The sequence below is a fragment of the Poecile atricapillus genome, chromosome Z (assembly GCF_030490865.1).
Source record: "Poecile atricapillus isolate bPoeAtr1 chromosome Z, bPoeAtr1.hap1, whole genome shotgun sequence".
In the NCBI taxonomy this organism is placed as follows: Eukaryota; Metazoa; Chordata; class Aves; order Passeriformes; family Paridae; genus Poecile; species Poecile atricapillus.
The window spans coordinates 93,285,795-93,311,589 of record NC_081289.1 but is presented as its reverse complement, the minus strand read 5'-3'; the positions used below and the strand labels follow the sequence as shown (position 1 = coordinate 93,311,589).

General features: G+C 37.9%; 2 protein-coding genes across 7 annotated transcripts in view; one reads left to right on the top strand and one right to left on the bottom strand.

The window, feature by feature from the left end:
• The first annotated feature begins 43 nt into the window (after positions 1–43).
• Positions 44–21,555, top strand: SMC2 (structural maintenance of chromosomes 2). Its single transcript, XM_058825977.1, has 25 exons — positions 44–76; positions 717–958; positions 1,863–2,012; positions 2,603–2,725; positions 3,671–3,709; positions 3,898–4,008; positions 4,196–4,240; positions 4,720–4,953; positions 5,619–5,768; positions 6,422–6,655; positions 7,509–7,668; positions 9,603–9,720; positions 10,426–10,564; positions 10,815–10,934; positions 11,247–11,451; positions 12,017–12,152; positions 13,135–13,259; positions 14,075–14,268; positions 14,554–14,697; positions 14,938–15,132; positions 15,710–15,910; positions 16,675–16,791; positions 18,054–18,214; positions 19,425–19,572; positions 20,445–21,555. The coding sequence occupies exons 2-25, from the start codon at positions 791–793 to the stop codon at positions 20,670–20,672; spliced, it is 3,645 nt and encodes a 1,214-aa protein (XP_058681960.1). The 5' UTR covers positions 44–76; positions 717–790; the 3' UTR covers positions 20,673–21,555.
• A 301-nt stretch (positions 21,556–21,856) lies between these two features.
• ECPAS (Ecm29 proteasome adaptor and scaffold) overlaps positions 21,857–25,795 on the bottom strand; it is a 61,782-nt gene continuing 57,843 nt past the window's right edge. For all 6 annotated transcript variants that reach the window (XM_058864616.1, XM_058864618.1, XM_058864615.1 and 3 more), the window contains 2 exons: positions 25,466–25,537; positions 21,857–24,652 (listed from right to left, as the gene is read on the bottom strand). In XM_058864616.1, the coding sequence (XP_058720599.1) occupies positions 24,513–24,652; positions 25,466–25,537 (212 nt within the window). In that variant the 3' untranslated portion in view covers positions 21,857–24,512. The remainder of the gene's footprint in view (positions 24,653–25,465; positions 25,538–25,795) is intronic.

The following is a 25,795-nucleotide window of genomic DNA, read 5'->3' as shown; positions in this document are numbered from 1 at the left end:
CTAACGGTTGAGACGCTGGGCGCCAAAATTTGATCCTGGCGGTCGGGCGGGCATCTGGGAGCGGCGCCGGGCGGGGGTGAGCGAGTGAGGCAGCGGCATCGGGGATCAGTTCTGTAAGGGGGTTGGTGGGTGGGTGGGCGAGTGAAGAATCGGGACTGGGGAGGGAAGCAGGGTTGCCCGCGGCCGATTTGGCATCAGAGCCGGCAGGGAGGGCTCGCTGGAGCGGGGTCGCTGGCGGGGCCGCGGGGGCAGCGCGATGAAGGCGGCGGGGTCGGGGATGCGGCTCTGATGGGTCCTTGTTCGCGGTGCCTCTCAGCCGAGGCTGCCGCTTCCCTGGGATTTACCCCTCGCGGGCGGTGTGGCTGAGCAGGTCCAGCAATTCTGCCAGTGGGAAATAGAGCCTCGGCCGTGTTCTGAAACATCCGGGCATTTCCTTCCCCTTCGCTGGCGGCCACCTTTGCGAAAAACCGTGGTTTTGCCGCGAGTCTATAAGTGTCGTGATAAACTTTTGCAAAGGCAAGTCACTTAGGAGTGCTGAAGTACAGGTTATTGTTGGGATACTGCCAGGATCTCTTGTCTACTTGGTTTTTTTCGTTTATAAATGCATGATATTTTTGTTGTAAAAGGCATGCGTTCTTTCTATTTTCTCACAGGTCTAGCTGTTTGGCAGTATGATTCATTTGGTTATTCTTTTTTCTATACTCTGAAACATATAGGATTACAATCCAGATACCTTTCTTAGTGCTTCTCAGAGGAATACTTTGACTGGACCCTTAGAAAAGTTGAGAAGATGTACATCAAATCAATTGTTCTTGAAGGTTTTAAGTCCTATGCTCAGAGGACGGAAATTCGTGACTTTGACCCGTTATTCAATGCCATTACTGGCTTGAATGGTAGCGGCAAATCCAATATTTTGGACTCCATCTGTTTCATTCTGGGAATCAGCAATCTGTCACAGGTAAAGAGACGGGACCTTTAAGAAAGGTCTTTCTTCTGTCAGCAATTTTTCATGTTGCTCTAGTGAGTGACCTCCCACGGAAGACATGAAGTGGTGCTTCTTTGAAAGAAGTCGTTTCATTATTTGGATTTTTCATTACATAAATCTGTGTCTCTGTCATTGTTTCTCAGTCTTACATTAAGGCTGAGTTACAACTTCATCTGCATACCAGTTACACAAAGTATGTGGCTTAAAGCAATAGACTAAAAGTTAACAGCTTCAAACCAAAGATCTTTTGCATATAAAGACACTAATTTACCCATTTGTAATAAATGTTTTCAGTTCTTAAATTGGGTCTTAAAATCTGGCTACCTGGTTCATCAGAAAAAAATTTAAAAGTTTTCATGCAACGCCTTCTATTTAAGAGATAATATATCTGCTTTATTCTCATAAAAAAACTGTGTGCTCTGACATCAATTTTAATCTCTGTCTGAAGGTGATTTTTTAATTTCCTTTCTTTCCCATCCCTACCTTCCCCCAGTTGTAGACAGAGCCAGCAGACCTCCAAGGAACACTTTCTGAATCACTTCCCTGTGAACTGCATTGTGAAAAATATATGCTTGTTAAATAAATTTACTGTCAGATGGCTTTTTTCACAGTTGTATTCAGTGTTTGAACTGAACCCTGTATGAGACTGAATACATCTGATGCAGAAACAGCTGGATAAGTTAAACTAGACTGGAGCACACTGGTTGTGGTATGACTCTGATAGCACTCTGCAGCTCCCATGTGTCTGTTCATATGAACACATAAATACGAAGCTAAATCTTCATTTTTTTGTTAATTTCTCCAAAACCTATGGTAGTACAGTGAAAATGTGAAGTTAAGTACTTTCACAAAAGTATTTATCTGTTCTCTGGACTAGGTGCGAGCTTCCAACTTGCAAGATCTAGTTTATAAGAATGGGCAAGCTGGAATTACAAAGGCAACTGTGTCTATTAACTTTGATAACTCAAACAAGAGTCAGAGTCCACTGGGATTTGAAGCTAATGATGAGATCACTGTGACTAGGCAGGTGAGTCTTTAATATCTTTATTTTTTTGTAACCTATATACACTTTTACTATGCTCAAGAGTGAACAATGAAAAAAAAAAAGGTAGTTTTTAAAGTCCTTGGGTTTCTGCAGTAGAGGCAAGGTTTCTATGTTGCCTTTACAGTATACTTAGTTCCATAAACTGTAGGAGTAGATCCAGTGTTTTAGCTAGAATTCTTTATATAGCAAGTTTAAATTTTCTGTCATGTGGCTTTTTCTGCTTTCCTATCTTACTCTTAAGATCTGAACTGTGTGTTAAATTTGGTCTCCAGGAACAAAGGAATCTTTATGTTTTCTGATGAAGATGTGGTTTTGGTTTTTGATTATTTTTTTGAGTGTTCAGTTTTTTAAAGTGGAGCTTTTCTGAAAGTTTCTTGACCGTATCAATGACTCAATGACTAATCTTTCTTCCATTTTAGTTAAATATTTTAAATGTCAAACAAGCTCTGTTTTGATGTTCTGCACAGTATACACATACATGTGTATGCACTTGTGATTTGCTCAGTGTTTTATTCTTCATTACAGTCTATATTCTCACAACACAAAGCAGATTTTTTGTCTTTGTTCTCCAGGTTGTTATTGGAGGTAGAAGTAAGTATCTTATCAATGGTGTGAATGCTGCCAACAGTCGCGTGCAGGATCTCTTCTGTTCTGTTGGACTCAACGTCAATAATCCTCACTTCCTCATTATGCAGGTATTGTGTGCATCTTTATAAAATCCAGAAAGAATTAGGTCTTGCCCTAAATTTAGTAAGACAGGGGAGATAGTGGGAAAACACTTCATTTCCTAATTAGAGTGAGATCTTATCAATTAAAAATTAAGTCTGTTAAGTAGTTAAGATTTCCAGTACAGCATAGTTTGACCCTAAAACACATCTTGTAGCACAAGACCTCATGTGATCCTCATGTTAGCAGACTTTACTGAAATATGTACCCGTTTTATTTTGTATCTTTTTTCTCCTTAACAGATAGGTATTGCTTTTATAAATATTCTAAAATGGCAGATTTTATTTTGTATAATTTGTGCTTCATGTTAGACGGCAGCTTGAATGAAGTTGAGATATATACCTTCTTAAGTCACAATTATCAAAAGAAAGCTCACAAAATTAGAAGACTGTAAGGGACTAGACAAATACCTGAAATATTTGCAAGGAATAATAAAACAGAGTAGGATTTGTTGTTTCAAATGTTAATGTCCCAAGTGGATGGCAAAGGTGGGGACAGTTTTGTACACACTCTCTTTCTCCCTGTTATGTATGAGCTACATCACCAAAAAAGCTGGTTTATGATTAGGAGCTTATTCAACATCAGCAACCCAGTAAGACTCTAGGAAAAATACTTGCATTACTCCTTTAAGATGTAATCAGGACTGTGGAGGATGAGCATAATATATGACATAAGGGCCATTTCAGGTATATTACCTGAAAGAGTGACTTATTTGAACTTCGAAGAGCAAAACAATGATTGTAAACTTGATTATTGTTTAGCAAAAAAAAAAAAATTTAAAAGTGCTTGAACTTACAATACAATGTAAAAAAGTGAGTGGGGAATTAATGTATAAAATAAAAGTGAGTGGGGGTTTGGAGTTTTGGTTTTGCTTTTACTTTTTGCTACCACTGTTCTTATCTTTTTGTCAACAGGGACAAATTACTAAAGTTCTAAATATGAAGCCACCAGAGGTAGGAAAGTTGTGGGAGTTTTTTTGTCTGAAGTTTTACTGAACTTATTTGAATGATATGTTGATATGATGATATGTTGGGAGGGGGACAGCAAAAATAAGGGTTGGAGGGAGATGAGATGTTCAGTTTAATGGAACCAGTCTAACATAAGAAGAAACATCAAATTTTTTTGCATTGCTTTGTTTTAGATTTTAGCTATGATTGAAGAAGCAGCTGGTACTAGGATGTATGAGTGCAAGAAAATAGCTGTTCAGAAAACCATAGAGAAGAAGGAGTCAAAACTGAAAAGCATTCAAACGGTATTACATGTTGTAAAGTATGCTTTCATTCGTGTTTGTTAAAGATAAATGAACAACCAGTTTAATATTGACTTTGACTTGTAGAATATTTCATTTCTGCACCTGGAACTACTTATCCATGCCTAGACATGTTTAAAGTTTAGAGTTCAGTAAAATCAGGATATAAATCTTCTGTTATGTGTTTCAGGTCTTAAATGAGGAGATCAGTCCAACTTTAGAGAAACTGAAAGAGGTATGGAAAAATTAGAAGGGTGGTAAGGTCCTTCAAGTATTGAAAAAATATTTTCAACTACCCTGAACCAGTATGTTTTGGCTAAAACAGCAGCATGTTTTCAAGCTCTGTAGAATCTTTTGAGAGAGAATTTTATTATATTTCCATGTACAGAGAATATGGCATTTTGGACTTTCAGGAAATCCTAGAGAAAGATGTAGGGCGAAGGAAAATATCAAGAGACCTAGATAGAAAGTTATTTTAAAGTGTCTTAGTTCTTAAGAAAATTAGATTAAGCAGTATTTCTAGTCTGCAATCAATTATATTAATATTGTTTTAGCTGAGAGTAACATGAAGAATCCTCCCCCTTACTTAAAAATACTGATGTTTAGATGTACTTAAAAAGATTTTTATAGTAGTCTTATGTAACATTGGTTTTCCATCAAATTTTAGAGTTGGTTTTTTTGTTTGTTTGTTTGTTTTTATTTTTGTCTGTTCAGGAACGAGCATCTTATCTAGAATACCAAAAAATAGTACGAGAAATAGAACATTTAAGCCGCTTTTGTATAGCTTATCAGTTTGTTCTGGCTGAAGAAACAAAAGTATCCTCCACTGATGTGTTAAAGGAAATGCAGTCTAATGTAGAGAAGTTTCAGGAATCAAGGGCTGAAATTGAACAGAAGGTAAAACAACTTAATGAAGACATAGCCGAGATGGAAAAGAAAAAGGATAAGGTAAATGGAAACAGAGTTGTGCTCATCTTAATACCTGAATACAAAGAATTTTAAGTCACTGGAATTATTCTTATAGATAATATAGCCTTGAATTTTTATCTTCTTCCGGTGTGTTGCTTAGATTATGCATTGTTCATTGTTGGTTCATTGTCAGTTTTGTCTAGAAGACATCCATTTAAAGGGTTGGTTTTTTTTTGTCTGAAATGCAAATGAAAAATAACAAGCATAAAAACTGTTTGCCGGTCATGCTTCCGCTTGGTGCATTTAATGGTAAGTTTTGCCAGAGACTTTTTTTCTCCTTTTTTTGTTGATGTCTCTAAAGAAAAGGAAGGAAGGTTTTGTTTGACAATAATCAGTATTGACTTCAATTTTGGGGGCAGTAAATTTAACAAGATACAGGATGGCCCACAGACTCTTTGAATGTCTAAATCTACTTTCTGTACAGGGACAATGTCCCATCTTATGGAGTGACATCAGTGTTCAATAGTACCTTCAAGTTAGGTTGGATTTCAGACATACGGAATGGTCTGACCTGTTGATATTGGAGACTACTGCCTGCTTGGTCAGATTTCCTTCTATATAAAGCTCTGAACAGAAGACAAAATATTACAAACTCGGCACTGGTTTCACAAGCTAAATTAAATTACCTTTATTACTGATTATAGGAAGTTGGTGGTAGACTCCGTGCATTGGAAGCTGCTCTTTCAGAAAATCAAAGAGTTAATACAAAAGCACGAAGTGCTCTTGATCTCAAGAAACAAAACTTAAAAGCTGAAGAGGTTAAGTACAATGAATTGGTAACACGTATGCAGAAGGTAAGATATTTGTATATAATTTTCATTACATACTAAATTAATTCAGATTGTGTGAGCAGCTGTTTTTCCTTTCCTGTTATGGTATGAAGAATCCTGTGATTGGCAAGAATTACATCAAGAAAGCGGGGACAAATATTAAGGGCATTGTTCAATTTGTACAGCATAGGTACTAAGTTCCCACTAGAGAAAGACATGATGCAAATACAAATACAGTGCAACTCTTTATGGTCCCAAATTTTCTCTTAAGCTCAGCAGAGGTCCCTGTAGAAAACTGTTATACTCTCTGGACATACATTACTCTTCAAATTAAATGAGAAATCTCTGCCTTGCATATTTTTGACAATCAAGTTTTTTTATGCAAGAGTATTATTTTTAGGTATTGGGAAGAGTGAGATAATTCTCCTAGTTCTTGGGCTCTTGTTACCACTTCTTGTATTTCATCTCTCTGAAGATACTCAGTACACTCATGGGGCAAGTAATGCATTTGAAAACATGCAAAGACATATTGCAAGATCACAAAATCTGATAAAGGGTCATAGAAATGTAGTTGATGAAACTGTTCGTTGCTCCTCAGATAAACAACATGAATTTCAAGGAAATAGACTCAGGTTTTCTCTTAGTTTTTTCTATTTTTGTTCTTTATTTTGCTGAAGGATTCTAAAGCATTAGTGTCGAAGGAGAATGAAGTACAGAATCTAGAGAAAGAACTAAATGTTTTACTGAAAGAAAGTGAAAAAGATGCACATGCTTTAGCTGCAGCGCAACAGCATTTTAATGCTGTGTCTGCTGGCCTGTCCAGCAGTAAGGATGGTGAAGAAGCTACTCTTTCAGGACAGATGATGATCTGCAAAGATGAAATTAGCAAAGCAGTAACAGAGGCTAAACAGGTAAGAAGAAAACCTCTGCCTGTCTCAGACTTGCCTTTATGCTTTTGAAAATTGTCTGAAGACAAATTGACACATGCTTTGAAAGGTCAATGAAAGGTCTTTGGACAGAGGGGCAGAATATCTATGCAAGATATTTTACATTTTGGTATATGCATTAAACTAACTTTTTGATAAAATATAAACAAAATATCCTTGCACAGGAAAATACTGTAATATTGCTGCGAGGAAATATTAGAAACTGGCATTTGAGATATAAAGTAGGATTTACTGTATTCAAATGATCAATAGTTTTGAATAGGAAAGAAAGGACTGTTGTCCATGGTACGCAGTCAAAGAGATTTCTACTGTTAAACTTAAATGGAATCAAAATAAAGATGCTTGTGATTGTGAAATGGAGAGTTTAGAAAAAACTATTGTCTCCTTAGTTAAATTGTGTGCTCATCACACGAGTGAAAGAGACAACACTTGTTTTGTCTTAAGATAGAAAACCTCTGCTAGTTCTGATAGTGGAGTTTAAATTTCCAAAGTCCACTTTTCTTGTCTCACTTAAGGAGAAATTCTTCTCTGTAGAGGAAGAAGGACAGCTGTATCCCACCTTATTTTACTTTCCTTCTTCTCAGACTATTCATGTTCCATATATTCATGTTACCATAGTTAAATATATTGTTTTAATTTCCAGATAACCTATGCCATTATTTTCAAATTCCAAGGCTGTTTTTTGTCATATCTGCAACCAGTTGAAAATTTTATAAATTACATGGGCAGCTTGGCAGTGCAAGAGTTCTAAATTTGCACTAAAGATTCTAAAGATTGTCTTTGAAGATCTCGTTCCATATTTGCTTACTCCTTATAGGCTCAAATGAAATTGAATTATGCACAAAAAGAATTAAAAGCTAAAGAAGCTGAAGTTAAAAAGATGGATGAAGGCTACAAGAAAGACCGAAAAGCATTTGAAACTGTCGAAAAAATGAAAATTACCCTAGAGAAACAGATAAAGGAGCTGAACTATTCAGGTCTGTACTTCTGATGCATAATTTTGGGGCAGTCAGGACTTCTGATGCATAATTTTGGGGCAATCTGAAAGTAGTACAGAAGTGTTGTGAGTTGACCCTGACTCAATGCCAGGTGTTCAAAGCTGTTCTACCACCCCCTTCTCAACTAGACAGAGGAGATGATACATGGCAAAAGCTCATGGGTTGAGATAAGGACAGGGAGTGATCACTTGGCAATTACTGTCATGGGCAAAATAGACTTGACTTGGGGAAATCACTTTAAGTTCATTTACCAGGCTCTATTTAATAATTTTATATTCTGTACCTCCTCTCTATGAGTGGTGCAGGGGGATATGGAATGGGGACTGCAGTCAATTCCTCACATGTTGTCTCTGCCACTACTTCCTCCTCGGGGGCAGGACTCACACTCTTCCCCTGCTCCACCATGGGATTCTTTCCCAAGGGAGGTGGTCCTCCCCGAACTTCTCCAGTGTGAATCCTTCTGATGGCCTGCAGTTCTTCACAAACTGCTCCAGCATAGGTCCCTCTCATGGGATGCAGTCCCTCAGGAACAGGCTACTCCATTGTGTGTCCCGTGGGGAGTCACACATCCTGCCAGCAATCCTGCTCCAGCATGGACTCATCTGTCCTTGGGTCTGCAGGTTCTTACAGGACCCTGCTCTAGTGTTGGTTTCCACAGGCTGCAGGTGGATATCTGCTCCACTCTGGACCTCCACGGCCCATATTGCAGGGCACAGCTACCTCAGCAGTTTGCACCACAGGCTGTAGGAGAATCTCAGTTCTAGTGCTTGAAGCACCTCCTCCTTTTCCTTCACTGGCCTTGTTGTCTGCAGGGCTGTTTATCTCACATATTGTCACTCCTCTTTCCAGCCACTGCAGAGAGGTTTGGCCTTTTTTCCCCCTTCTATAATGTATTATCCCAGAGGCTTCACCACCATCAGTGATGGTCTTGGCCTTGGACTTGGCCAGTGGCGGCTCTTTCTTGGAGCCAGCAGGAGGATGAAGAAACAAAGGAACACAAAAGAATTTATGCTCTGCTTCCCATCAGGAATTAGAAGGCAATGTTCAGCCACTTCCTGTGAAGTAGGACCTCAGTATGCTATTTTTGGAAGGCTGTTTTGGAAGACAAAGGCCTTAATAATGGATACTCCCTTCCCTCATCTTTTCTCTTACCTTTTACTGATGCGCACACCTTCATAATAGTATGGAATATCCCTTGGACCCCATATTCTGTCTATGTCTCCTCCCAACCTGTTGCTTACCCACAGGCTTTTGGAAGGGAGACTGGAGAAAGAGCCTTGGTGCCTGTGCCAGCATGTTTCGCAGTAGCCAAAACTGTGTTACAGTTACATGCCTGTTTAGTGGAAACACAAAGAGCAGCACTTGGAGGGCTTCTGTGTGGGGTTTTAACTCCATCTCACCCAGCCCCAATGCAGGAGGGGGATGAAAAACGAAGTACACTGCTTTCATGCATAAAGAAGTTTCTTTGATCTAAGCTCTGCAAACTCTTAAACTTCCACAGAAAGCAGCTTGAAATAATTTGATTTTAGCAACTTTGGGCTGAATGTTTTGAGGTTTGATGGCACAATTAAATTCCACATAAAATTAGATGGAAAAGAAGACCGACTATTGCTTCCTGGTTTTATGTACCTAAAACACCTCTTATAGTTTGTTTCTTATGCTAGGTAAAATTTGTTTCTGACTCCTCCCAACTGTTATCTAATATTCCAGATTAAGCTTTACAGAAGAACATTACACTTTAAATTTTTTATTTGTGTATTTGGTGTCACAATAGTATTAATTATTTAGTCTGAAAATTTGCAAAGTACTTTAGAAATTCTTCTCTATATATATGTAAATAAACAGTGTAGGATTTTTAAGATAGTAGATTTCTCTGCTCTGAATATGTCTACCGCTTGTGTTCAACTCTGAAGAAGAGAAAGGAGAAGCCCTACTAGCAAAAAAGAAGGCATTGATTTCTGATATCAACCGGCTAAGAGAACTGAGTGAAAATTTAATGGCAAAATTTCCTCATCTACAGTTCACATACAAGTAAGATCTCAGTGTGATCCTGAAAGATGCTTGAAAGGGTTTTTGGGGACCTTTTACCAGATAATTCTACCAGTGTCTTAGCTCTTGCTTTGCTTTTAGTGCCAGCGAATAATGACTGTCTTACCCATGCTGCAAAGTGAAGGGGGGAAGGTGAGGGGGCAAGTCAGGAAATGTTATAATCTTGTCAAAATCACTAGAATTTAAAAGTTTTGTCTGATGGCATTTTCAAGCCATAACTTCAGTAGCCAAAGCCATAGGCTTTGGCTACTGTTTAGCCAAAGGTCTAAACTGGGAAAAATATAATCATTGTTTCTTGCCTTTGGACACAAGTAGACTTCCTCTTTGGAGGTCAACTCCAGTCAAATATCCATATCCCCAGGTTTAATTTTTTATGTAATAGGCTGAACATACTCCTATAGCTGTGGTAATAACAGAACCCATTGGAAAAATAAATTGAAAAAATGTGTAAATAAATCAGGAATTACATCCTTTTAATGACTATGTAGCTGACTCTTTATTATCAAATCTCTTCCTGTGAAGTATTTAATTTGACAGGTTTTTTTTGTGGGGGATTCTTATTCTGATAGAATTTAGAATTGCTTATATGAGAACAATAAGCGTCATGGGTTTTAAATAGAAGGTTTTTAAAGATGTGTGAGAGGAAAACAAACATGATTCATAGTCATAGTTTATATTTCTTTTAAGACATCCAGAAAAAAATTGGGATCCAAACCATGTGAAAGGCCCTGTTGTGTCTCTTTTCACTGTGAAAGATCTATCCAATGCCAAAGCCCTGGAAGCAGTGGCTGGAGGGAAACTCTATAACATTATTGTGGACACAGAAGTAAGTTTATTGTGTTAGTACAGAACTTTGAATTTTGACATGTGGTTGTATGATTCGGGGTTGGCAAGCGCGTGCCTTGTTACAGAATGCTTGAGAGTTTGGGTTTGGAGCGATGTTTCTGTTGTAACTGGGTCAAGAAAGTGGTGCACAGTTGGGGGAAACGATGTGTTTTTCTTCCAGTGCCCTATTGTCTCACTTTACAAAATCACTTGTGTACTTAGGTGTGCTTTGTAACTATTTTTCATTTGAGGTTACTGGCAAAAAGCTTTTAGAGAAGGGTGAACTAAAGCATCGCTACACCATCATTCCATTAAACAAAATTTCAGCCAGGTGTATTCAAGAAGGCACAGTCAAGTTGGCCCAAAGCTTGGTATGTAAATAAATACACTCTTTACATTATATTACTTCTGTCCAGTTTTAATTTCATTTCTGTACTACAAACCTGGAATTCTTAATGGTTATTATTGTGTGAATTTCTTTTGGGGGTTTTAGGATATACTGATTTTGTTTTCCTTTGTATCCGTTCAATTTTGTGAGGTTTAAATGGGTATTAATTATTCTACTTGTAGCTGAAATAGTTTTAAAATGTAGTGATACTGTCTTTTGTTGATAATAAAAGACAGAAATCAAATTTGAAACTTATAACTTAAGGCACACTAATTGCATTTCATTTGATTTCTAGGCTGGCCGCGATAACTTGCATTTAGCCCTTTCTCTAATTGTATATGAACCTGAACTGCAGAAAGCAATGGAATATGTCTTTGGAACAACACTGGTCTGTAATAACATGGATAATGCTAAGAAAGTGACTTTCGACAAAAGGATAATGACAAGAAGTGTTACTCTTGATGGAGATGTGTTTGATCCCCAAGGAACTCTGCATGGAGGCAATTGCTGGTTCTATTCATATAATACTAATAATATTGTGTGCCTATTGATATGTTTACTGCTCTTGAGTATTTTTTATAAAAATGAACAGTAACCTTTTTGTTTAGACACATACTGGGAATAATCTGTTTGAGCTAAAGTTGTCTTGAGCTGAAATAATATTAGTTTAAGAAAAAATTACTGACAAACTTCACATAAAGTAATTTAGATTTTAAATACTTAAATCTTATTAGACTGTGTAATCCTAAGCAAAAGTGCTTGGAATTCAAGCACTACTTGAAGTAATTCATCATTGGTTTACGATAATTTAATAAATTACGAAAAGTTAGCTATTTGCATAAGACATGCATTTGTAGTATTCAGAGCCTGCGAAACTAAGTTATGGAACAGAGGAGGTAGTCTTTCTCCTCTGAGAACTCTAACTTTAGCCTAGCTGCCGTACGTGTTCCTCAACTAAAAGAAATCATCAACCTCCGTATTGGTTAATGTTTAGAATTTGCAATTACCAATGGTAATGGCTCTAGTTACAATTAGCCTGGCTTTTTAATTTTTTTCATTGAACAGGTGCTTCCTCACAGGCTGCACCAATATTGTCTAAACTTCAAGAAGTGAAAGATGTTGAAATAGAACTCAAGAAAAAGGAATCTGAACTTGTAGCTGTAGAGAATGAGTTGGCAAGCTTGAAGACTGTTGCTGAAAGGTAGGGTTTGCACTATACAATGTGTAATTTATCTTAATCTGACTGAGTAAATTTAACATGATGAGTTGTTTTGGGAGGCCATAGGCTTCTTGAGAATGTAATACGCAGAAAATAATTCCCTTCCTCCCTCTCCTCCCAATATAATTAGTAAGTTCAGCAATCAAAAAGCAAATTCAATTTTAAATAACACATGCAAAAAACCTATGTTTTGGATAACACAGGGTAAAAAAAAAGAGTACACATTGATGTCTAATTGAAATTAGTTGAATTTTCATGAAGTACACTGAAAAATGGAACCGTTCTAGACTTAATTTTAACATCTGTACAGAATTCCAATTTGTGGTCAGTCTTATTTTTCTTGCAAGAAAATAAAAAGATGTTAGAAATATCCGAGTGCTACTGCTGTAAGCATTTAAATTAAATAATTTTAAGTATATTTGATTTTCAGCTACTCAGTTATTGAATACCATATTAAAAGATGGAAGAGAAAAATATATTTGGTCAGTTCCAAAAAAATGCCATAAGGAAGGTAGTGTTGCATAACATGCTGTCTACAAGCTGGATTTATTTCTTCAAATTGTTTTGAGCTGCAGTAGACTTACAGAAATATAGCCAAGAGGAGGAAAGAGCTTTGGCTTTTAGATATCTTTTCTTTAATTATTCAGCTAACATCTGTCATGCTGCCAGTTGGGAAAAAAGTCGTCTGTGAATTGTTGCCAAATTCCATGAGTTGCATTTGTTTTAATGCGTCAGATCCGGGCTAAATAGCAGGACCTGCATATATAATAACTTACATGCCTACAAGCCTCACAATTATCATTAAAGCAATTCTATTGGATTTTCATTCATCTAAGCTTATTTGCCCTACTCTCATCACTGTATTTTACATGAGAAATGGAATATCTATATTCATCTATTCAGCTTTGAAAGTGAGATGCTGGGTACCCTTCCATATAGCAGTGTGTCACTACTGTCTCCAAAGGTACCAGCAACTGAAGCAGCAAATGGAGATGAAGTCTGAGGAAGCAGAGCTGTTGCAGAAGAAGCTTCATCAAAGTGCTTACCACAAACAAGAGGAAGAGCTGCTTGACCTGAAGAAAACCATTGGTGACAAATGTCTTATTCTTTTAACTGAAAACTAATTGCTGAGAATGAAATGGATAGCAGGCTGTTAGAGTAACAGAATCTTTATTTAAGAAAGAAGTGCTTTTCACTTTAAAAATACTAGTTTTATATTTTGGAACATGTAACAAAGAATCACAGTATGCTTGCATAGGGGTGATTCACTTAAAGGTGGTCATTCTCTTATAGTAAAGGTTATACTCTCATTTAATGGTTTTTATATATTTTGTAATAATGGAAAATACATCTTTGCAGGGAAGTTTAAAAATGGATTTGATCCCATATTTGAGTAGTCCTAGCTTTTTTCAAGCTATCCATTCCTGTAGGTGCTTAAGATTAGTAATGCAGTAATATAGTTTGCATAACAAGGAAGCATTGGAAAGAAATAGTGTTTCATATAGCTAAGGAAAGACAGAAATGCACAAAACACAGCAACGAGTAAAACATCTAAAAAACGGACAGAAGTATGTATCTAGACATAGTATTTTAGGGATGAGGTGACATCTTGTTAGGTTGCCATCTGATTAATTACTTCTTGATCCTGTAACTTGACATATTCTTCCCTCTGTCAAAAAAAAGGTCACCTTTTCATAGTGGCCGTTTGCTCCCCTACCAATAACTGGTAGCAACGACACACTCTCTTAGAGTAATCATTGAAATATCCGACTTTAGCAACTAGTGAGTGTTCAACCATTTTTTTTCTGTTGGAGGCAAAGAGAGATTTATTTCAGCTGGCATTTAGGATGTAAGTTTAAAGATGAGAACAGTACTTAATCTCAGTACTCTACTTCTTGATTCAGCGTCTTGTGAAGAGACATTAAAGAAAACTGAAGAGAACAAAAAGAAAGCAGAAAAAAAATACAAGGAATTAGAGAATAAAATTAAAAATGCAGAAACAGAGTGTCTAAAAGAACGATGTAATGCGGAGCAGAAACTAGACAATGCCAAGAAAAAGGCAGATGCTTCAAGCAAAAAAATAAAAGACATGCAGCAGGTAAAACTTCACTTCTGTTGGCAGTTCTCTCCCTGTTAGAAGTGGGCCCAAAAATCAGAAAATTTGATTCTCCTGCTTTCAGTTTTGGGACTTAATATATTACTGTGTAGTCACTGACATAGTCACAGACTGAGGTTTTTTGTCTTTTTCTTTCTTTGTTTTTGTGAGATTGCACCGTTGCTCAAGAATGGGTGTTGTTGATTTTCTACAGCATTTTCTACATCAAACTGAATCTTAATTCTCTCCATTTAAGTAAAACTAATAAATTGGAAAACGTCTTTCTAGGAAGTCAAAGCTTTAGTTCTGGAACTTGAAGAGCTGAAGCAAGAGCAGGCCTCCTATAAACAACAGATAACAGCTGCAGAGGAAGCAATCAAATCCTACCAGGATCAAGTTGAGGCTATGGCGGCTGAAGTGGCTACAACAGAGGTAAAAGTGAATACTTTCATTATCCATTTTCATGTTGCTCTCTATGTGATCCTTTGAACCTCACATTATAATGTGTATTTTTTTTCTGCAGACTTACTTGCCACATTCAATCAGCCCAGGCAGTTGTTTTTTGCTTCACTTTCACATGTGAATTTTTTCTTTTTGCTGTGTCAGTTCTAATAGAGCTTTAATGCCACCTTTAAAAGAGGCCAATAAATGTCTGCTGATTTGCTTTTTCAGGAATCTGTAGAGAGAGCACAGAAGGAGCTTGCCAAGCAAAAGGAAATAATTGCATTACACGATGATGCAATTAAAGACAAATGTGCAGAGATGATAAAATACAGAGAACAAAATAATGAATTACAGCTTAAGGTTAAAGAATTGGAACACAGCATCACCAAATGTCAACAAGAGGCTGCTGATGCTGCAGCCAAGGTATTTCAAAATTGTGCTTCTCCTCACATCTTGTGACCAAGAATGGTCATTTCCTTGCAAAGGAAATAGCCTTTTTTCTTTAAGCACTGTCATATTTGCAGCTCTCAATGTGAAAAGTTTTATCTGAGGAAGAGGGAAGTTGTACATTGTAAAAGAGCTAATCTGTGTGGAGTAACAGAGGATAGATCACCATGAGAAAGCAATCAGAACATTCTGATTGTGTTGACAAATTAGATAACTAATTAAGGAAAGTAATTCCATGATGTAGTGACAGTGTTTTAGTTCAGATGTAGAAAAAAAGTTGCTTCAAGTAAGTAAGATACATTAAAGCTACCTTAAATTGTTGGTTTGTCCACAATGAAGAAAATCACACAAAGCATTGTAAAGATATGTACCTGTGCTACACTGGAGTAGAAGAATTAATGTGGTAATTTCAAAATGTAGGTGGGGTTGGTTTGTTTGATTGGTTGGTTGGTTGGTTTGGTTTGGGTTTTGTTTGTTTGTTTGTTTGTTTTAATTTTCAGTTCACATTTGAGAGGGGTGAGGGAAAAGCCTCAGCAAATCTTTTTGTTTACAGGTGGCCAAAATGCTGAAAGAATACAAGTGGATAGCTTCAGAAAAACCACTCTTTGGCCAGCCAAACACAGCCTATGATTTCAAAAGTAGCAACCCTAAAGAAGCAAGTCAGAAGCTGCAAAAGTTGCAGGACCATAAAGAGAAGTTGGGAAGGAATGTGAACACGAGGGCTATGAACATGCTTTCTGATGCAGAGGAAAGGGTAAACATTCTATGCTTTAATCTATAAAGATTGGGCCGGCTGGTCATATGGTGCATGTACAATATATACAGATTTATATAATGTAGCTTTATGTTTTCTTGTGCTCTATTTCTCAATACTCCAAAAATAAAACTAAACCTTCATGAGATACCAGGAAACCTTTTGCTGGTTCTTTCATACTAATCTTACATCTTTGAACTGTTTGGATGGTATAAAACACTATTTTATTCATTCTTATCCCAGTTCACCCTAATTTGAAGCATTAGCAAGCTTTGTGGCATCCATTAGAGTATCTGAGAACTATATACTGTATTAAAAGCTGCAGACCAAAACAAAATTCATCCTCAAGCCTGATAGCTTGATGGTGTAGCAAGGTTGTCTTGAATAAATCTGCATCTTCAGGCTATTCCAGGATTGTCTGAAAATTGCCCACTGATTTTATCCTTCAACTTTTCTAGTACTGTTTCCTCCTATCAGCCTCCAGAAGCATCCTTCTGTGGAAAAGCAAATTAACTTGGAAGTGCAACTTTCAGAGTACTGTTGTCCTTCTCCTTTGCTGATTGTTGAAAATTCTGATGCTTTAATTTGCAAATAATCCCAAAACTTACATCCCTCATGCAGCTAAATAAATGCACTGGATTTTAATCTTGTGGTGAATGACTATTTCATAGCTACACAATGATACAGTGAAGCTGTAAGATTAGCACAAAATGCATTTGAGCACATAGCTCATTGAAATTAATCTTTTCTTCTCATTTCACCAGTACAATGACTTAATGAAGAAAAAAAGAATTGTAGAGAATGACAAGATAAAAATTCTTGCAGTTATTGAGGAGCTTGACCGGAAGAAAAAGCAAGCTTTAGATATTGCTTGGAAAAAGGTATGATACTTGAAACTTATCTTACATTACTGTTTTGCTTATTTCCTTGGGAAAAAAAAAGTCTACTTTCAGAATTAACATCCCTGGCCTTTATTTAAAAATAACAACTTTATTTCTCCTGTTTATTCCCACTTTTGAGAATAAGACTTGAATTCTCTGAAAATTGTAAAGGTCCAGTTAAACCTGCAAAAGTACTTTCTCATTCCTTTTTTTGGTGCCCACAAAAATTTCGTGAAGGTTAACACATACTGAAATTCAATTGGGTTTTATTTTTAGTATTTTTTCTTTTCTTAAACCAGTATTTTGCCAGAGTTAAAATTTTCTGGTTCTATGTTGCCTTCTACGGTGTGGGGCTGTGGACTTGGGGTACTGTTCCTGTTACTGTCAGGATACGTAGTACAGGGTAGAGCAATGCCTGATTTATGTTTTTGTTACCTAGGCACTCTGCCTTTTTAGCAAGTCTGTCATATAATGAATTATAACGAAAGTATAACATTATCCCTTTCTACATAGAAATCTTTTGACACTTTCTTTTCTGCTGTACCAGCAGAACCTGTGCTTTTTGGCCTTTGAGAAAATTGATTTTAACCCAGATTAAATTGCACATAGATGAAGTATCCTTTTAATTATTAATTATCCTGCCTGTACTTAGGTTATCACTAACAAAATGGTACCTTTTCATTGTAAAATCATGTGTGGCAGAAATTGTGAGCTGTAATGCAAAAGCATCACACATGGTGTAATAAGTGTGTTTTCAGATAAATTCCTAAACCTAGGAAATTGTAATCTGCATTTACAAAGTTGCATGCCAGCCCATACCTGGACAGTGCTTAAGTAAACCTGGAAAGACAAAGAGTTGAGAGGATGCAAGTATGTATCTCTTACATGGTGCTTATACTTTTAGTAGTCCACTAACTGGGAGAAATCACAATTTGCCAGTTAATAAATCTGAGTTAGGGCGTAAACATTTCCCTGGCTGATAGCATAAAGAAGCCTTCCAATATATCTTTCATTGGATCCTTCTAAAATGCTTAGTATGAGGTGTCATATATGCTTTGGTGTTGCTTCTCTCTTCAGAGATAAATAAAATAAATAAATAAAATAAAAGCTAGTGTTTCCTCACTGTCCTGTATGTGACATGAGAAGTCACCACGTTGAACTGGGAAAGATGTCTTGATTGTCGTGCTGCTCACCACTAAGTTTTTCACTCTGTGCTTTTCACCCAAAGCATGTTCATACATCTTTTGTGGTCTGACTTCTAGGTGAATGAAGACTTTGGTTCCATTTTCTCAACACTCCTACCTGGAGCCAGAGCTATGCTAGCAGTCTCTAAAACTCACAACGTCCTTGTCGGTATGGAGTTCAGAGTAGCCTTAGGAAACACCTGGAAGGAAAACTTAACAGAACTGAGTGGAGGACAAAGGTTGGTGAATTCATTTGTTTTTCATTGTCATTGTGTATGTAATATTATGTCTAATTAATTAAAGTTCTGAAAAGCAAAAAATTAATATTTTCCTTGTCAGGGAACTCTGCCTCTTTCTAGATGGACTCAATATTGGAAGCACTATTAATACATTCAGACTTAGAACAATGCTTTGCTTGGTGTAAGATAACAATCAAGATTTTACTCCTGTCACACATAAATGACAAAAAAAAGAGAACTGAATGGTGAGAAAGCCACATTTAACTCTAGGTAGAACTAACATAATGTTGAATTAAATGCTCCTCTCCTTGAGTTGTAGCCAGTTGTAGGCGAGTATTTCCCTGGCATAAAAGCAGTGTCAAGGCAACAGTTTTCTTCTCCAGTGTCTATGGCAACCAAGTAGGGTATGTACTTCTTTGCAACTTTTAAGGAAAAAAATATTAACAAACTGAAAAGCAGAAACAGAATTTGGGGAGAGGTGAGAGAGATACAGAATTTTCTAAGGACAGAATCCTTCGAAGAACCAGGTGTGGAAAAACATTGCAAAACTCAGAACTGGAATTAGAACAACAGCATAATTTTAAATACCATCACCCAGCTAACGTGATCTTTCAATAAGAAGTAGTATTTTCTGTTTGTGACAGAAAAATTATCATTCCATCTCTTCAGAATCATAGCAGTAATGTGGTTTTGAGGGACCATTTCAGAATCATAGAATCATTTAGGCTGGAAAAACTCTCATAAGCTCATCAAGTCCAACCATTAACTTAACTGCCAAGTCCACCACTAAACCATGTCACTAAGCCCCACATCTACATGTCTTCTAAATCTCTCCACGAGTGCTGACTCAACCACTTCTATGGGCAACCCATTCCAATGCTTGATAACCATTTCAGTGAAGAAATTTTTCCTAATATCCAATCTAAACCTACCCTGATGTAACTTGAGGACATTTCCTCTTGGCCTGTCTCATAACATGGGAGAAGAGGCCAACCCACACCTGGCTACATCCTTTTTTCTGGTAGCTGTAGAAAGCAGTAAGGTCCTTCCTGGGCCCCTTTCTCTCAAGGCTAAACAACTCCAGCACCTGCTCTTCATCAAGACTTGTGATCCAGACCCTTTATCACCTTTATTGCCTTTCAACAATTGTTTTTGAAAGCCATAGCCTTTCCGATGAAATTAAATCATAATTTTCTTGTCTCCTTACCAGATCACTGGTGGCCTTATCCTTGATATTAGCCATGCTCCTCTTCAGGCCTGCCCCTGTTTACATCTTGGATGAAGTGGATGCAGCCCTTGATCTCTCTCATACCCAGAATATTGGGCAGATGCTTCAAACCCATTTCAGACACTCCCAGGTATGATTTTGAAATTATTGTAATAGAATGATTTGGGTTGGAAGGGGCCTCAAAGATCATCTATATCAATCCCCTGCCATGGGCAGGGACACCTTCCACCAGGCCAGATTGCTCAGAGTTCCATCCATTATTTCCAAAGCCAGTCTGGCACTGAGGACTCTGAGTTGTTTGCCTCTTTTATTCTAGGGATGTGTGTTATATATATATATATGAGTTATTTCAGCTGAAAGCTAGACATACGTGGCAGGGGTGATATTTGAATGTTGTTGCTGCTGTTGGTTAAAATGGAGCAAGAGGGAGGAGTATATCTGATACACTTCGTTTCAGACAAGATCCTGAATTCTTTTTAACTTGAGGTTAAAGATATTTCATGTTGACCCTCTTGAAATAAGTCAGGCACTACTGGAAAGGATCTCTGTATGACTGTGACCTTGTCATGAAAAAAAAGGCAGTACACATCTCTATTAAGGACTTGACCATTCCAAATTATGAATGAGGGAGAACATTTGTTACCAGCGTTGCAAAATTATTTGAGTAGTATCTTTTGACTAGGTAAGATCCTACATTCTTTCATAATTAGTGGCACAGTTTTTTCTGTGTTTTGAACACCATGAACAGGCATCCTGTATTGTGGAGTGTGTATCCCAGGCCAGGTGCTGGGATATGGACAGAACTGTCATTAACTGCAGAAATAGTGGGTGAAAATTGACCTGTGTGACACATTCTCTTGGGCCTTGGTTAGTTTTAGAGTATTTTTTTAAGATTATTACTGAGATATTAGCCAAATGAAGGAAAAAGAGTCATCTCTCTGGAAGCCTTTTCTGGTGTTGTTTGGATAGCAACATTTATTACATGTTTCTGGTTTGTTTTAGTTTATTGTGGTGTCCTTGAAGGATGGAATGTTCAACAATGCAAATGTCCTCTACAAGACCAGGTTTGTGGATGGCATATCCACTATTGCAAGATACAGTCAGATTAAAAACAGAAAAAATGAGTCTGCCCCCAAGAAAGGTGAGAAAACATGTAGAATATTGAAGGAGATAAACAACATAGAAAGTTGGGAAGAAAGACCCCGCGAAGCAGGGGTCATCAATGTGTAGTAGCACCTTCTTAAGTGTTCCCTTTTTAAGTTTCAAATTTTCTTCCTAATTAGAAAAAAATTTAGCTGTTAGTTCATACCTGAAGCTTTTGAAGATCTGAAACACATAGGAAATAAGTTTGTAACAGTCTGTTCTATTAAGTAAGCTAGACAGTTTTTGTCCTGCCGTAATTCCTGTCATTCCTTTGTAATATATACAAATAAATGTATAGAAGCAGTAGTTAAAGCTTTTATGAGGAAAAGCTGATTCAACTACCTGTGTTCTATAGCATTCAGAAGACCTGTTGCAAAGTGTAGTAACAGTCTTCCTCACCTGTTGTCAAATTCCAGAAAAAAGTGTCATACCAATTTTTGTTGGTATGTAATTATTTAAGGAGCAAAGCAATCAACAACTAACTCCCAAGCTATTTTTACAATTTTTAACCTTTTTTTACTAAATATAACTACACAACGTGGTGCGTGTGTGCTTTTCTTCATCAAAGTTTTTCACTGAACAGTTTCTCAGTTTTTAACTTACCTGATGATTGTATCCTGCAGCTTTCACTGGGCAGACATGTCAGTGAGGCTGAGCCCAAACCAGCTTTATCACAGCACTGCAGAGGAGGTCTCTGCTCACCACAGCAAAACCCACACATGGTCTGTGCATGGTGGGTATATGGTCTGACTGCATTTCCCTTGCTAGGTTATGCTTCAGCCACTTGGTGGCCAGCATCAGTCAGGTTTGTGCTTGTGTGCTGTTCTCGGCTGATCTCATTTGTGTCTCCTCCTTTTTCTTCCTTTCTGAATACTGGCTAGAAAAGTACATATAATTGAGAATGCACTGGGAGGGGAAATGTGTGCATGTCTGGAATAATTTGGAAATACTGAAGTTCTTGAATTTTATTTTAATATTAATATTTTAAAAGTTTTTAATCTCATGGCCTCATCTACCATATACATGTAATATATACAAGACTGTATATATAATAAAGGCAAAGAATGTGTCTGTGTAATCTAATCCTGCCTGGTTGCAGAAGACGAAGCAATGGGTTCAAAAACACACAGTTTCTTCCAGGGCTGCAGAGCCACTGTCTGTCTCCATGAGGCGAGGGCAGCAGCATGGAGCACAACAGCAGCCCACTCTGAATCTGAAGCAGAGGAACACTATAAAATACCCACCGCAGAAGAAAAATCACTACTCCAAGGAACAGGTCATGCAGCTTTTATTTAGTTTTTACCTTTTTGGTAAGCAGGAGGGTTTTCTTTCAGTCAGACCATTCACATATTTGGACAGTACAGATTGCAGTAAATTTGATGGAGATCTTGCAACATTAGAAAACTTTTCTCAATATACATCCATTTAAGCAACAGCTTGTAAGTCAGAGCGAGAGTGCTAGAGTTGAGTCTGCGCACTGCACTCCAGGTATACAAAGCATCGCAGCAGCACAAGAAATGCCCGTGCTGGGCAAAGTACAGTGTGTTTTACATAGTGCAATCACTTTTAGAGGAGAAACTCTAGGAAGGCCACATCTATTTTTTTTTTTTTAATCCTATCAAGTTTACAAATGCGAGGGGGGTAGAAATCAAACCTCTGACTTAATTAACTTTTGTACAGGTAGGTTTTGTGTATAGGCACATGCTTTAGAGAGGAGCTCTGAATCTGCTCTGTAATCACGAGAAAGACATATTGCTTTGTGATTCAGAAAGTGTCACACCGTCTCTAACCTTCCCAACACTCTTGGCCAGAGTTGTTAATCCAGCTGTTTACATATAGAGTTCCTAGAATACGCTCTTCCCTCTAGTGTAAATCCCCAATAGAGAAATTCAGGTTGCTATTGACAATGGTTACAGTTACTCTACGTACAGTCATTTGACCATACGAGGCATTGCCTCTGAATACTCCCGTCCACAGTGAAAGCTCAAATTACCAGAGACACGGAGGCTCTTGCTTTTCTGTTACTGTCACTCACCAATATGAAAAAACCCAAGTCAGACAATGAACCGCTACAGCAAAGCATCACTGGTAATATTCATCTAATACAAAAAAAAAGAGCACTCATGACATGTCACGGTAAGCAAGTTTTTAAAGATACTGCAAAATGATTTGCCCAGTAAAATTTTAAAATGTACACTGTGCTCAACAGTTCAAACTACACGTAAACAAAAAGCAGCTCCCTGCAACAAGGTGTAAATCGAAACATTATAGCACCAGCTCCCAGCACCAAGGAGTTGCCCACTGACCAGTTCTAATGTACAATGCAGTAGTGCTCGCTGAGGTTTCTGCTACACAAGAGCCACAGTGGGACACAGCTCTGCCCATTTCTTACTGACATTCCCTTACCAGATGTGCACAAATTACATTCTCTTCCCTATGGAGAGCAAGTCAGACAACAAGACTGTTACAGTACCAGGAAACACTGACTGGGGAATGGCACCTGAGGGGAAAGTAGGTACTGCATACCTGAATCTGAATAAATGGGCATGAAGGAAACGTCATCTGAGCAATCCTCTCCTTAACAGAGCAGATCTGAAAGAAGCTGCAGACTGCAAGAAAATAAGCCTTTCGGTGCTGAAAGCCATGAACATGATATTGCCCACACTAATGATTTAATTTCACCATCAGCAAAGCATTTATCCCCAAAAAGTTGTACACATACTGGTCAGATTATGGAGCCGTGCTATCTTCACACTATTACAGTTTGTTGCTATAGTGGTCAGATTTGTCTTTTGTCAGAGGAGGGGAAAAAAAAGGAGACAGGCAGCAGGGCCACATCACCATATAGCAATTTTACTCCCATGTTAATGCAGATGTAATCTTCATAAGTGCAAATTGCTAGAAACCAGCATGACTTGGGCTCTGATAAATGACAGATGATTCAGTTTCTTACAAATATTGACAAGTCTAAATTGTTACAGGTTTCCAAAGCAAGAACAGGTTTACGAACAGGAAGGGAATAAAACATTACCACTATTAAAAAAACGTGTAATTTCAAACTTCAAATGCTCTTCCAAAACATATCTAAAAAAGATTGGTTGTTTTTTGTTTGTTTTTTTTTAATTTCCTGGAGCTAAGGAGTGTCCATGCAAAACAATTTTGAGAAGAGCAGTGTTCCACCTGGGTACTAACTAGGCTCAACTTTGTCCCACACAGCTCAGTAAAGTGCTCTCTTGTGCATCCTTCAGGGGAAAAAGTTCTCATTTAAAGTTTGGGAGGCTGTTTGCCATCTGAGGAAGGCATAGTCTCAGTCAATCCATGCTGAGGTCAGAGAAGGAGGAAGGAGTGTCGTTAACAGTACTCTGCCTTTCATAATGCACAGACAACAGGCTGCAAGGGAGGAGCAAGCAGAAGCAGAGCTGGGTGTCAGATAAAACCCTGCTCCTGGGAAGCCACAGGAGTCGAACACAGACCTCATCAAGGGAAACTATTTGTTCTCTACAGATAAACACCAGCACTACTGGAGTAGACACCAATTAACAGTTCTCTACATACAAAAAATGTGAAAACTAAATATGCTTTTCACTTTCTGTGCTGGTGGATTTTCAGCAGTTTTTTGGAAGGACAAAGGGGGTCTGAGTAACATTCTTCTGCCGATTTAAAAAAAGAAAAGCATCTTGCTCTTGTGTTTTTATGTTGTACACTTAAAAACATTCTTGGGCAGATAGAGGTATTTGCTGATAAAACAACTAACAATCAGCTTAAGAGTAAAAATAATATTAATGGGGAAAAGAATTTAAGGCATTTTTTTATTTTGGCCAGGAATGATGCATCCTACAGAGTAATCTTCATTTCCCCACTTGGTTTTCAGACCACTGCACTTTTTGTTTTGTTTTACATGGCACTTTGAAATTTATGTTTTACAACTTAATCAAGATTCTCGAGTGTTTTCTTCAACACAAATGCCCTCTCTTGTAGCTCAGGTCTGCTATCTGATGCCATCGTAGACAACGAACGAATGAGGTGCTCTCTGTTTTCTCGTGTCAGGCTTTCCCACTGTTGAGCTTCTGTGCAGATAAAGACAGACAGACATTGGACATGAACACCAGAAAACAAAACACAAAATTCCAAAAGGACATTGCTTTCCCCAGACAGGCTAAAAGAGTGACTGCTTCAACCTTTCACTCACATTCCATACTGTACTTCCAGGAGAACTCAGATTCACCTAGACACTCATGTGTGTGCTGCCTCCTGCCAGGGAGTTGCACCTCTAGACCAGGTGTCATTGTCTAAGCTTGTAACATGTGAACATGAGGGCCTGAAGAACCACATGTTTCCTGTGTTGCAACTGGCTCATGAAAGAGGCATGTAAGATTTTTGCCAGAATAAAGGAAACACAAAATGCGTACCAGAAACCCAAAGGAAAAATTTGCTACAACAACTGCAGGCACATATGAACCTGAGACTTAGGAAGACCTCATGCTATGAAGACAATTCTGCAAGGCTTGAGTACTAAATAATAAGAAGAAACCAAACTTGACACTGAAAAGGTAAAAATCACTCTTCCGTACTAAGAGGAGTTCCCCCCCTCTACGGAGCCTGAACATAACACAGATCTGATGCAACGGTTTTGTGAGCTCTATGTGGGACCCTCCTTGCTGACCATTTTCTTCATCAAAGGAATATCCAACAGTACTTTAGAACTTGGCATTAGCCTCAGTTACTTCAAGGCCTCTCCTGCTTCCAAGTCCCAGTTTCCCCAGAATCGCCCAGTGCTACAAGCAGAAGGTAAGGCCATCTCTCCATAGGTCCAGGCCAAACAGCCAGAAGCCATCTTAACCAAGCAGTGGCTTTTCTAGGTGGCAAGTAGTAAGTCTCACCTTGTAGTTTGGTGAGCAGCAGTTGAATCACAGACAAAGCTTCTGTTCTTATTGACGTGTAGCTTTTGTTTTCTAAGGGATTTAAAGAAAACAGACAAGAAAACTCAAAACCATGTTGAGAACCAAAAGCACTAACCTTTCAAAAAGCTCTGCGATCTCCAGACCACTTCTGTTAACACAGTTCACTGAGCTCTTGTTTGTGCTGTCAGTCTGCAGTGCCCACTTGAAAACCAGGCACATTTGAATGGTAGAAAGTCAACAACTGGACACTGACAAGTCAACTGAACCTTGTGCATTGCCTCTGCCATTACCACAGAGCTACTGTTCCTT

Excerpts from the sequence above, each read along its gene's own strand:
- SMC2 (XM_058825977.1), top strand. The coding sequence starts at position 791 with ATGTACATCAAATCAATTGTTCTTGAAGGTTTTAAGTCCTATGCTCAG. Across the intron at positions 4,954-5,618 it reads TGGAAAAGAAAAAGGATAAG|GAAGTTGGTGGTAGACTCCG; the intron begins GTAAATGGAAAC and ends TACTGATTATAG. Across the intron at positions 18,215-19,424 it reads GAACTGAGTGGAGGACAAAG|ATCACTGGTGGCCTTATCCT; the intron begins GTTGGTGAATTC and ends TCTCCTTACCAG.